This window comes from Nicrophorus vespilloides, unplaced genomic scaffold (assembly GCF_001412225.1).
Source record: "Nicrophorus vespilloides isolate i.1.1-1 unplaced genomic scaffold, Nicve_v1.0, whole genome shotgun sequence".
Taxonomy (NCBI): Eukaryota; Metazoa; Arthropoda; class Insecta; order Coleoptera; family Silphidae; genus Nicrophorus; species Nicrophorus vespilloides.
Window position 1 is genome coordinate 32,599 of NW_017096090.1, and position 13,856 is coordinate 46,454.

At 35.6% G+C, this 13,856-nt stretch overlaps 3 protein-coding genes across 4 annotated transcripts in view; 1 reads left to right on the forward strand and 2 right to left on the reverse strand.

The window, feature by feature from the left end:
- Positions 1-7,306, reverse strand: part of LOC108569474 (serine-rich adhesin for platelets-like) — a gene marked incomplete at its 3' end in the record, with an annotated part of 36,960 nt that extends 29,654 nt beyond the window's left edge. Inside the window, exon 1 of the mRNA XM_017931039.1 lies at positions 6,313-7,306. Within this exon, the coding sequence (XP_017786528.1) occupies positions 6,313-6,336 (24 nt within the window). The remainder of the gene's footprint in view (positions 1-6,312) is intronic.
- Positions 5,237-11,526, forward strand: LOC108569475. Of its 2 annotated transcripts, none has more exons than XM_017931040.1 (5): positions 5,237-5,317; positions 9,982-10,126; positions 10,196-10,915; positions 10,967-11,113; positions 11,175-11,526. In XM_017931040.1, the coding sequence occupies exons 2-5, from the start codon at positions 10,088-10,090 to the stop codon at positions 11,505-11,507; spliced, it is 1,239 nt and encodes a 412-aa protein (XP_017786529.1). In that variant the 5' UTR covers positions 5,237-5,317; positions 9,982-10,087; the 3' UTR covers positions 11,508-11,526. The 2 variants fall into 2 exon arrangements, with proteins under 2 accessions (XP_017786529.1, XP_017786530.1); XM_017931041.1 differs by lacking the exon at positions 5,237-5,317 and having other exon boundaries at positions 9,908-9,990; positions 10,064-10,126.
- On the reverse strand, positions 7,562-9,636 carry LOC108569476. Its single transcript, XM_017931042.1, has 2 exons — positions 9,562-9,636; positions 7,562-9,068 (listed from the first exon to the last, which is right to left on the reverse strand). The coding sequence occupies exons 1-2, from the start codon at positions 9,568-9,570 to the stop codon at positions 7,893-7,895; spliced, it is 1,185 nt and encodes a 394-aa protein (XP_017786531.1). The 5' UTR covers positions 9,571-9,636; the 3' UTR covers positions 7,562-7,892.
- Positions 11,527-13,856: the final 2,330 nt, after the last annotated feature.

A 13,856-nucleotide genomic window follows, 5' to 3' on the forward strand; every position in this document is an offset into this window, starting at 1 on the left:
AAAAGTATAGGGAATAAAATGGTTATAATATGAGCATTGTAACTTTTTCCATTTTCTTATAATACGCTACCAAAGTTGAAGTAAAAATTTCATCAGATTAATCTCTACATTTTCGTTTATATTTTGATTACCATTTGTAGTAGTTTAATATTAAATATGCAAATTAAAGCTAAAAGTATAGGGAATAAAATGGTTATAATATGAGCATTGTAACTTTTTCCATTTTCTTATAATACCTACCAAATTGAAGTAATAAAATTTCATCAGTTTAATCTCTACATTTTCGTTTATATTTTGATTACCATTTGAGTAGTGTTAATAATAAATATGCAAATTAAAGCTAAAAGTATAGGGAATAAAATGGTTATAATATGAGCATTGTAACTTTTTCCATTTTCTTATAATACGCTACCAAAGTTGAAGTAAAAAATTTCATCAGATTAATCTCTACATTTTCGTTTATATTTTGATTACCATTTATAGTAGTGTTAATATTAAATATGCAAATTAAAGCTAAAAGTATAGGGAATAAAATGGTTATAATATGAGCATTGTAACTTTTTCCATTTTCTTATAATACGCTACCAAAGTTGAAGTAATAAAATTTCATCAATTTAACTTCATCAAGATAATTTCATCAGTATTCTACATTTTGTTTATATTTTGATTACCATTTTAGTAGTGTTAATATTAAATATGCAAATTAAAGCTAAAAGTATAGGGAATAAAATGGTTATAATATGAGCATTGTAACTTTTTCCATTTTCTTATAAAACGTTGATGTAATAGTAGCGTATTATAAGAAAATGGAAAAAGTTACAGTGTTTATATTATAACCATTTTATTCCCTATACTTTTATCATTAATTTTCATATTTAATTATTAACACTAATACAAATGGTAATCAAAATATTAACGAAAATGTAGTGATTAAAATGATGAAATTTTATTACTTCAACTTTGGTAGAGTATTATAAGAAAATGGAAAAAGTTACAATGCTCATATTATAACCATTTTATTCCCTATACTTTTAGCTTTAATTTGCATATTTAATATTAACACTACTACAAATGGTAATCAAAATATATACGAAAATGTAAGGTTAAACTGATGAAATTTTATTATTTCAACTTTGGTAGCGTTTTATAAGAAAATGGAAAACGTTACAATGCTCATATTATAACCATTTTATTCCCTATACTTTTAGCTTTAATTTGCATATTTAATATTAAGACTACTGCAAATGGTAATTAAAATATTAATGAAAATATAGAGATTAAACTGATGAAATTTTATTACTTCAACTTTGGTAGCGTATTATAAGAAAATGGAAAAAGTTACAATGCTCATATTATAAACATTTTATTCCTTATACTTTTAGCTTTAATTTGCATATTTAATATTAACACTAATATAAATGGTAATCAAAATATAAACGAAAATGTAGAGATTAATTTGATGAAATTTTTACTTCAACTTTGGTAGCGTATTATAAGAAAACTGAAAAAGTTACAATGCTCATATTATAACCATTTTATTCCCTATACTTTTAGCTTTAATTTTCATCTTTAATATTAACACTGCTACAAGTGGTAATCAAAATATAAACGAAAATGTAGAGATTAAACTGATGAAATTTTATTATTTCAACTTTGGTAGCGTATTATAAAAAAATGAAAAAAGTTACAAAGCTCATATTATAACCATTTTATTCCCTATACTTTTAGCTTTAATTTCCATATTTAATATTAACACTACTACAAATGGTAATCAAAATATAAACGAAAATGTAAGGTTAAATTGATGAAATTTTATTACTTCAACTTTAGTAGCGTTTTATAAGAAAATGGATAAAAGTTACAATGCTCATATTATAACCATTTTATTCCCTATGCTTTTAGCTTTAATTTCCATCTTTAATATTAACACTACTACAAATGGTAATCAAAATATAAACGAAAATGTAAGGATTATCTTTCAACTTCATTACTTCAATTTTGATAGTGAATTATAAAAAATCAATAAGACAGACAGTTTTGCCTTAATACACATACTAATCCTTACATTTTTAACATTAATTTGCATATTCAATATTGCTACTACTATGAATGAAAATCTAGATATAGATAAAACAATGTTAATTTACAACAGTAAAATTACAAGAAATCTACAACAGATATAATTTTGTCCTTACACTTTTAACTTTCATCTGCATTTTCAATATTAATAATGACTTTAATGGTTATTGAAGACATGCAAGAGCACTAATTTTCGGTGTTCGAAATACGTTTAAGAGATCCAAAAATAATTTTTCACTCTGCGTTTTCTTCTTCGCTCTGACGTAAAGATTTTCCTTTGCTTTACTTTTTTTCTTTCTTTCATAGTTTTGTTGTTTCTTTGTGTTGCTTTCATTTGGTTTCGGCCCGTTAATGAGGATGCAGGTGAACGAACAGAGCAGAGACTATTTCGAGATGGAGCACAACCCTCCTCTTCTCCTACTTCGAAGTTGATAATAAACGGCATAAATGAGCTCTGACCCAAATCTCGTAGAAGACGACGAAGAAGAAGTGCACAGACATCATCGTGATGCACACAAACTCAAATTCAATGGCATTACGCAATAATCCTCGTCGCTGTTGCGCGCGCGTTCTCTTTTCGTCGCATCAGGAAAGAAACCGAATTCGACTTAATATGTGTGTGTATAAATAAATTTGAATGCAGAGCGGACGATGTCGTTGCTCTTTCTTCTCTCCTTCGACTTCAGAGAATGAGTTTCGAGAACGGGAGGATAAGAGAACAACAACATCATCATCACAATCCTCTCTCTATTAAGGGTTTCCTGTCTGATACGCTCCTTCTTCTCACATTTCCGGTTTGCTCGTTTTGCAGTCGTTCCCTTCCTTCCTCCTTTTACCACTTTCCTCTCATTGCAATTAAAAGAAGATCTCTGGAAGGAAGGATTGGCTTATACTAAATTTACATGCAAAGGTCACACGCGCGCGTATTTTCATCTCTCGGATTGATGGATCTGCACGACGCGCGGATTCCTCCTCCGTCCTCACCATTGGGTCCGCAATTAAACTTCTATATCCGTTTTCCAATACATATACATTCAAGTCAAGTTCAGTTGCGTTATTCTCGAACATCATCTATATACGAAGACGCTCCATCGACATTCAAAAACAATTTTGACGACGAATTACTGCTGGGAAGCCGCAGCATATAAATATACTCAGCAAACATTCATTAAATTCGTTACAATCTTAACTTTAATTTGCACATCAAATGTATCATCTACAGTCTTCTCAAGAAATATGATAAAATGTAAAGACATATGTAAAATCATTACTTTGACAGTAAATTATCAGTAACAATTATCATCCTTCGATCATTTTGTTCCTTATAATTTTAAGTTTAATTTCTATGTTCAAAATCAATAATCGAGATACACGTGAAAACATAAAACAATTGCTTATCAGACTCTCCAAATTTCACAATTTTGACAACTAATTGCAAGAAAATGAAAAGTGATACAAATGTCACGTATTAACCGTTGTATTCGCTGTAGTTTTATCTGTAATTCGTATGTATAATATTAATGATGGTATTAAGACTAACTGAGAAAATTGCGAAAATCTGAAGTGAAAAGTAAATTGTAAAAAAATAAAATAAAATGAAACGCAGGTTTCCGCAATTTCGTAACGGACGCAAGTAAGTAAATGGAACATTAAACGGAGTGTAAATTAGTATTACAAGAATTGTAACAAGATGTCGAGAGAATGAGAGCGGAGAGGAAGGGAAGGCCCCAGAAATAGAAGCTCAAACGCACGAAAATAAAAGGAAATGATGTTGAGGTGATGTGTAAGCAAATGGATGATCATCATTACGATGTGATCTTTAATTAGATTTTTTTCTTACGCGAAACAAGTGAACAAAAGAGCGATATGGAGGAAGACGCTCGGCCGACGCGGATCCGTGAAAATAAATAAACAGACGGTCGTCGCCTTTCCCAACAAAATCTTGCGAAAAACCCAATCTCATCAGCTGCTCTCTTTCTCTTTCCTTCGCACAGCATTTGTTACCAGAGCTGTTGATTGATGGCAAACAACTAAAATCCGATTCCAATAATAAACACCTAATGGATTTCCTGCAGATCGGATTTCCCGGCGAGGATGAGGACGAGCCAAAAGGCAACGATTGTATTATTATATAAAGTGGATGACACTACACGCATAAAGTCATAAAGATAGAGTGAGAATGATGTAGAATGAGAGGTGTAGAGGAGCTAGGATTCTGATACGGGAGCGAACGCGTAAAAATAGCCCATCAGGAATGCACAGAAATAGTTAAGTTCTAGAGGGAAACGCACTTGACAGTTTTATAAGGTGTTTTTTCTCCGTATTTCTCTCTCTTTCTCTCTCACTCATATACCCTTTGAAGGCGTATGGATCGCCTACAGACGAACCTTTTAATTTCCTGCAACGCATGAAGAAGCCGCAGGAGTGGCTCCACGAAACCATGATTTATCTCCCCGTTTCGTCAGGGTGAGAGCGAGAATGACAAAAAAAAAAAAAATTAGTTCGAGAAACTCGTAATTCAATTAAAGAAGAACCATAATTGATCCAAATTGGGAGCAATTTGTTGGCTGCCAAAGGCGGCGGTGGTCGCGGATTGCGCAATTGTTCTGGTCAGCTGCCAAAGGAACGTCGGGATGTTTTAAACCCAATAACTAACATTTTTTTTTTCCGGGACAACAAAACAAAACCGTAACGATTTCGCCCTGAAACACACGTTCATCTGTTTCAGACGAACAGATGAAGAAGGCTGAAGGGAAATTACCAAAGCACGAACAACACACTCTCTCTCTCGATCTATTCCTGGACTCGTAAATATTTGACCGTCTACTGAAATCCGCCGCCGCCGCCGCCTGAGGAAAAACCTCTTTCGCTCTTCGAGCTATAGATGTTCAATTGGGGAAAACTGCGGGAAAACATAGGAAAAACGAAACGAAACAAAAGCGTTCACGGCCTTGACGATTATTTTCGACCACTCGCGCCATCACAACGCAGATATAATATACTTCCTGCTGTAAAAATACACAATTTTTACTCTCAAATAACGTAATGTTACGAAAAAGAATAAAATATCTAACGAAATTTGATAATGAATGTTTCTATATTCGATTGTATTATATAATACAATTGATACTGCTGATTCAATGCTGCGCGCATTCAACAACGAAGCAATTAAACGTAGTTTGCATAGAAACCTGCTCGTAACAAACAGTTGCAACGTCGATGTAACAACAAGCGCAATGTAAGTGAATCCGTGAATTTCTACACTTTGCTTTTTCTACAATTACCAATAACCATACATTTTCAATATAAATGAGACAATTAAAATGATTAAAATAATCTAATTACAATAATCTAATCTAATCCAACAGTTCGTATCAGTTTTCGTTATTGTTTTGTAAATAATTTACATGTACATAAGAAAGAGCTTAATCACTTAAGAGTGACTTATAATTGCACTAAATTAATTTATAAGGTTGATACAATTTTCATTTTATTCCCCATAGATTTACTTGTAACTTCAATAAGTTTTAATAATATTTGTGGTAGATATAGTCGAAAATCTAAAGAAACTGTGATTGTTGAAAATGTCATTTTGCTTGAGCATTTGACAGAGAATTACATACTTGTTTACATCTCGAATTTCTTGCCGAATGTTGCGATAAATTCATCTATGAAACGGTCAGTAAATGCAAACAATTGCACGTTTTAGCGTTAACTTGATTTCTACGGTTTTGCAGAAACATATTTCAGAGTGGCGATCCAGACTAGTAGGAAATAAAACAAAGGGATAAGGAAAGAAACAAGTATGTGTGTGTGAGAAAGAGAGAGAGATTGATGCAAAAGTGTAGGATTTGGGTTCGGTGATTCACGTCGCTGATCCCGGTTATTCGGCAAAGTATTTTCGTAATTCGCCCGAAATGTGTGTTACATGTAGTAACAAGCCGCGTGCGTACATTCTGCATGTTAAAATATAAACGATTTTTTTTTTTTTGATAATTTAATTCTCATCATATCAACATTACGTAGAAACTGTTCATTTGTTTCAATTAACTTTTGTTTTTTTGCAGATTTTGTTTTGTTTTCAACAGATATATTTATTATGTTTCAAGAAAGTGAATGATTGATTAAAGATTTCGGGTAAAACAGTTTATAAACAAAGTCTTAGGGTTTAAAATGTCAAATGTGTGAGATTAATTATGATTTTTTTTGAAATAATGATATGGTAATACGTACGTAGCTGCTTCGGTATCCGCTCATTTCAAGCCCAAAGGTGCTAAGCCCTTCCGTCTCCTCTCGATGGTAGCCTTCTTCGCGTCTTCCGTTCGCAGCAGCCTAATCCTTTCGGGCACAATCCTTGCACACGCACAGGAAGTTCAAAAACTAACAAAAAATCTTAGTCTCCTCTTTCCTTCCTTCCTCTTCTTTTTTCTTCCGGAGAGCGCGCGCGTTCCTCTTCCGACCGATCTCTTCCGTTCTTCGTGCGCGCACTTTATTGCTGCTTCTACTGCTACTTCTTCACACTACTCCTGCTCTTCTTCTACTTCTACTTCCTTTTTTTCTCTATTTTGTGGGTGGATTTTTTGGGTGAGTGTCAGCGACACTCACTGAAACCACTAATGAGTGAAGCGTCTTCGGCGCCGATTTGAGAGAGCCGCGACGATGCGACGCGCGGCCGGAAGCGAGCGCACTATTTAAAGAACACTTTGCCACTCTTCCAATCATCCTCCTCCTGCTCCCTCCGTCTGTCTCTCTCTCTCCCTCACTCTCGCTCCTATTCAAATATAAATTCATCTCTCTCCGTCTCCTCCTGCTGCCCGGATCCCGTTCTATTCCCGAACGATTCTCCTCCATCATTCTCCATCTCCTGTTGTTCCCTAATGGATCCAACCCCGGGTCTAATTCCGTGTTTTGGGCCGTTGCCACCCACTTAACTTTATCTCTCTCTCTCACTATAGGAGGGTTCCCAATTATTATCCCTGTCCATAATTTAATTCCTGATATATCCAAGAACCGGAAGAACAGCGCAAATGCAATCGTTCATTGGCGGATCGCTCTGGTCCCACCCACCTGTACACACGCCCACGCTACTTAGGCAACTTTATTCGCTCTCTTCCAATCAAAAAATCGCATTTCCAATCCTCTTTATTTACAATAAAATCGTAATGCATCAATTATTGCATAACTTAAACATAGTAAAGCGTTAGTTTTCTGCTCATCTCTCTTCTTTTTTTGTTTTTGGTATACTTTTAAATATTAATAAAAAATCCAGTCGTCATTCATTAATTTACATCATTTACAATAAAGCGTATTCTGTTATCAGTCGACCAACGGCGAAACTACCAACACAACATTTTCAATGGAAATTAATCGTGAAATATCCATTGAGATATTATATATTTTTGTCATAAAGGAGAGTATTGTTTTTTTTGTGGCACTTTGTGATTCTTATTAACAAAATAGGAAACATCAACAACAAAATATGTAATTTCTCATTTTCATCTTTATATATACATAAATATCAAAATCTTAATATTATTAAGTCGGACGCGACCAAATAGAATTAAACTTGCTGAAGTTCAAGCAAGTCAAGCAAGTCCGACCTTAGGTACGCACGCAGTATAATGTAAAACATTTATATAAAACTACATCCATATATCGTCTCTCGTGGACTTTTTAATATATCTGTGTACAGATTCAGTTAATCGAAGACGGTGAAACTCGTGTTGTAGCAACGATGATTTCTTCAAAGTAGAAAATCATGGAATATTTCTAATTTAAGATTGAATATAAATATTTTCAAAAAAGTTTACGGTTCAGAAGTGGTGGTTAACATCGCAGACGGTGAATTTGGTGTCAAAGTAGTAGGGATTGTAGATGTTCTCTCTGCGCAAACACCTGAAGTCGAACAGCCCATCGGTCACCAGATCTTTCATAGTTGTCTTCTTGGGCGTTTCGTACAGCAGTATCGTAATATACGACCGAGCCTTCAGCCTTTTGAACAGTTTCTTGTTGAATTTATTTGCCTTCTTCTCGATTTTCTTATACAATTTAGTCATCTTCTGTAGATCCCCACGAGATTCCACGTTCCTCGTGGACACTAACTTCTTCACTTCGCCGTCGGTGAACTGCGGCAGTTCCGGTTGCTGTTTCGAACACCTCTCCGTATTATTAGACATCCTCGTACCGTTAGGTTTGCTCTGCTGCTTTACCTCTTTCATCTTATGCTTAACAACGTTCAAGTCTTGCTCCACGTTGGCGGCCGCCCTCTTTCTCTCAGCCCTCTTCTTCCTCCGCTTTCCATTTCGCTTCTTCGTCAACGTCTCCTGCGATGCGCTGCATTGATGCTGCTCCTTCTTATCGCCGCTATCCACAGCCTCTTCAACTTTCTCTTCGTCGGTGGAAATGTCCAGCAGAACGCTGAACATGTTTTTCGCATTCTCGGAGACGCTCTGCATCTTCATTAATTTTATCCCCTTCGGTGTAATCCAATCATCCGACGACTGATTTTCTGAGATAACAACGTTTTCCTTCGTCTTGTTCTCCATGTCCTTCTTAGATTTGCTCATGGCTTCAGCCTCACGCTTCAGCACATTCGAGCCGATGGACAGGTTTTCGGTGGCGAGGAGGACATTGTTTGGGAACTTCGTTGACGTGTCCTTCTTAGATTTGCTCATGGCTTCAGCCTCGGACTTATCATCCTCTTGATGCTGCTTCAGCACATTCGCGTACCTTTCTCTGGACGAGTACGAGCCGATGGACAGGTTTTCGGTGGCGGAGAGGAACATCGTGTTCGTCGGTAACGTCAGATTGATTGGACGATTGTTGCTGAAGATCGAAGGGGGCCGATTCATATAGTAGTTTTCATCCAGCTCATCCATGGATTCGGAACTGCTGCTGCTACCGCTGTCGCTGCTGCTGCTGCTCCCGATGTAGCTCACCCCATGCATATTCGAGCACATGTGGAACTCCTCTGTACTAGAAAACGATCTCTGAAAACGCACATTACTATTAAGCAAACAATACTTGAAAACAATACAAACGTACTCTGATACTTGCCGTATCAATTAGAACGTTTGATTCATACAATACAGTTGAGATTAAACAACAATACATTATATTTATATCAACAATCTGTACAGTCACAATTGTATCAAACTTTTGTCGTTTTGTTAAAAACAAATTCTACCAGTTAACATTAGAAGACATTAGATGTTTAGCGTTAGAAGCAAAGAGTCAGCGTATTTCTTTGTTTGGTTTGTTGATGCAACCAATGGAAGATTGCGAAATGTTTCGTAACTGATGATCGGAGTAGGCGGGTAAAAGAAAATCCTCTCGACTGATTGATCAAGTAAGGCTTTGCATTCAATCCAAGCAGTAAATTGAGATGATGATACGCGTTGGATGGGATGAGCATGCATAGTAGAACACAGTTAAGACTAAAATTGCAACAGTTGTGAATCAAACTTAAGTAATATTACTTACGCGAAACATGTCTGCGGCAATAGGTTTTTTTTGTTAGGACTATAAAACTTGATGTACGGCTATCAGTAGTCAGTGAGTGACTGTCGCATTAACAATCAACTGAATCGCGAATTCAGGAAAATAATAATAATCGCATGTCCAAGGTCGGTCCACTAACTTCTCGACTCTCTTCTTTTTTTTTTGTGTCTACATCAAATCGCACAGCCTACTCGTTTCCTTCATATTTCCTGGGAAGAGCCAATCGAGTTGACGACAATCCCAGCAAATATGCGAACAAATGAAGATCATCGCACTTGATTAGTAGATGTGGCAACAAAAAGCTGCAGCAACACCACCGTAACTTGTTTACTTTTATCCGTCATACCGCTTGCAAGGATGAGCGACAGGTGGCAGTACAAACTCATTGTTTATTTGTTTAAGCCTTCTTTGGTAATTCACCGGACTCTCTCGACTCTCTTCCAATTATTATTTAATCAAGATCATTCTTCTACCACATCTACAGATTTGCTGATTCTCAACAAAAAATATGTCTGAAGTCGAGGAGGATGTCTCTCTAATTCATAAGGTATTCATATTATTTGTATTGTAATGTTAAACATAAAGTTTACTATCCTTTACCATTTCCTTTTTGTAGATTTTGATGTGCATATGCTGTGTAGATGGACCTCGCGATACAAATTTACCAAGTAATAATCAACCCGATGGTGAACAATCACAAACAACTCAGTATGGCTCGAGTGGTTTGCATCAAGTTGTGCAGGATAACGGAACACCAACAACAATGCAACCACATGGAATTGAAAGAGTTTCTCCTAATCCACAAATTGTCAGACCTAGACCGCAGGTGCATAGGTTGCCTCCTACAGTAGCTGTACCTCCACTAATAACAGCTAGACCTGGAGGTATCCATAATACATGGAACAGGGCACAGCTTACTCCTACACCAGTCGTAGCTCCACAATTTGCTAAACCTATACAAGATGCATATAGTGCCTTTGAATCATACAATGTTGTCCGTATTCCTCCTACTGCGACTGTAGTTCCACAAAATGCTAGACCAACAACAAATGTTCAAAATACATCTAATCTTGTGCCAGTTCCTCCTACATATAAACCTGTACAAGTTCCTCCTACTCCAACTCTTGCAACAATTGTCCAGAATACATATAAACCTGTACAAGTTCCTAAAACAGTTGCTCCAAAAAATATTAAAACACAAGCGTATCATAGGTTTAAATCAAAAAATGTTGCAAAAGTTCCTTCTGTTGAAGCAGCTGTTCCACGAAATGATGAACCAAAGACGCGTGGATCAAATGCACCAGAGACATTACCTCCAGATCTTGCTCTTAAAAAGGTAACTGCTGAATGTTAATTCAATCTAATTCATCGAAGTTATTATTTGTAGCAACAACCTAAATTGTACAATCAAAATGAGAGTAGCAGCAGAAGCAGCGACAACTTAACATTGAAAAAAGATATGATAAAATTGAACGCCTCGGTTGGACACATCAAAGTCGGCAAGAATGTGGAGCCGCTAGTATTGAAAACGAACGTAGGATCAACAAATTGATTGTTCTTTCGTGGTAATTTACTTAGTATCGTCTCTTTCGCAGTTTGAATCGTCGCAGGAGTTTCGAGAATGCATGTCCGTTCATCTGGGAAAAGAATTGGACGACTCGCTCGGTTCATCTTCATCGTCGTCCGTGGATGAACTGGACGAAGAGTACTACATGAACAGGCCAACTTCAATATTCACGATAGAGCAACGAAATCCCGGCGAATCTGATGCAAACGTGAGTAACGGGTTGCATACAGCGCAACAAAGCTCGCAGGTAGAACAAGTAGTTCCTGCTGCGGCGAAAACGCATAGAAGCAATGGCAAAAGAAAGAAGTGGAGGAAAAGACAGAAGAAAAATACGGCTCAACAACCAAAGAACATGCATTAGTAATAATGACATATTTTAATATCTTTCATATATAAAACTATTTTTGAAAAATTGTTAAATTTATATTAAATATTTTTATTATCAGACTTTTGTTAAATATTTCAAATATATATACATTTAAATATATTTTTTTTTTTATTAAATAATACCAACAATTTGTTTAAATATTAATTTCCCCAATTTTTTAATTCATAAAGAGATTTGGCCCATTTTTCTACCCCTTTTCGGATTTATCCCAGTTGTCCCTTGAATATTATTAAAAATGTAACTTTGGTTGCCTACGTTAAAGTTTAATTCTGAAACTTTATCCAACTCTTTAATTCATTGTAATCTTACAAATTTAATTAAAAATAATATCCTTAATACATACGTTTCATAATTTGTCTTTGATTATATAAAGTAATTGTCAATATTTCCTATTTAGACAATATAAGCAAACATAGGAAAGAAGACGCACGGTAATTGGAATATATTTATTTAAATTAAAATTTTTAATATATCATCGTTTCGTCAATTCACGCACAAATAAACGCACACTTTAATTAATTTGTAGTCAGTCTTAATCAACGCCGCATTTTGTAAAATGGAGCAAACGTTTTAAATGTTCGTTTTGTTTGTTTGCTTCTCGTTACATTAATAATAATAATGGTTTTCGAGATGGAAATATTCGATTCGGTCAAAGTTCACGCTCTTTGATAACAGACAACATTCACTACTCTATGGGTATAATAGTTTACTCTCGTATGCATCCAAATAGTAATTTCAATTTAATATAAATGATTTAACTAACTAAACTGTAAAACTACTAATTGTATCTATAAATCAATTGAGAAGAGTTTAAGTTGAGTTTATTGAGAAACAGAAAGGTATAATTGTTGATGTCGTATTTTGAATTTGCAATATTCCTTCAGTTTTATAGCGTTTTTGAAGAGGAGGGAGTGTATAAGTATAAGAGGTGTGTTCATTGAAGGAGGGTGTTCGATGGGAAAGAGGACGAAGCTGTGAAGCGGAATCTCGTCGGCAATTAAAGGTGTAGGAATTTAATCTGCTTCTCTCGGTGTACCTGTCTCGAAAAACGAACGCATTCTTCCTCTTCTACCTTCTCTCTCTCTCTAAATCTCTGACTTTGCGTGCATACGTGAGAGTGTTTGTAGACGAGTGGCAGCAGAAAGCATCTTCTTGCATCGTTCCCTTCGAGTGGAATCCCGCTGGGCCATTGTCCGAGATTCGACTCTCTCCATTATTTGGTAGTTGTCGAGAAGAGATAGACACCATTGACTGCGTTCTTTCAATGTGCGAGAAAGAGAGAGAGATAGAGATTGAATTTGAAGAGATAGAGATGAGAAGGCTTTTGTTCTGGGAAGGCGCCGAACGGACCGAAAATAGGTCTTATTTTTCGTGGAAGAGCAAAGATGAGGTGAAGAGGAGAAGGAGGAGGAGGAGGTGGTGGTGGAGGAGCAGAAGAAGAAGCCGCCGCGCGCACGGGAATGCCGCCGCGGCTATTTCTGAAAATTCGTTTAAAAGCCTCCCAAAAACTGAACAATGTTCAACCTGTCCATCGGGACAGAGAACTATGGGAAACGCCACTCGATCTTTTGGTTCCTTTTGTGTGCGCGAAGCCACCACAATAAATATCTTCATTACACCTTTCCAAGTTACGACAAAAGAATAGGAGGAGGAGGAGGACTCTTCTCTTCGCACGTCTATTCAATTGCACTTTAAAACGAATTTTCGAAAAGTCGCAAATCCTCCAAAACTTCCCTCTTTCACGCATTCAGATCATTCTTTGCTTAAACTTTAGCACACTCGACGTGTGAAGAAGCAAACGAATTAGTTAATCATTGTTTTCGCATCGAATGATTACAGTTTTAGAATTTTTTTCAATTAATTGCTATTATAATATTAATGGTAATTGCACTATAATTAACAAGATTAAAGAACGCATAAATATAACATTTGTACAATCGTAGACGTGAAAAAGTGAAAATGTTAATCAGCAAGAAAATAAAATTGAAATTTTAATAAATCATTATCATAATCATGCATTATGGATAATTGCGATTTCGAAAGAGAGAAAAAACAAATAAGTAAAGCATCTCATTATGTGTATTGTTTATTCGGCGTCCTCGATAATGCCAATATATTCATTTTATTCACGAAAAACAAATTTTTAGCATAAACAGCTTATTATTATTATTTTGTTTATTCTTTCTTTCTTTCTTTTTTTCTGTTTTGAAGCAATTCGAGCTTCCGAATTTAAAGTTTGATTTCGTTTTTTCGTAACGTTTCCAATAACGAAACGTTAATTATGCTGCGTTAATGAAGCTTATCACAAACTGACAGGTTTTT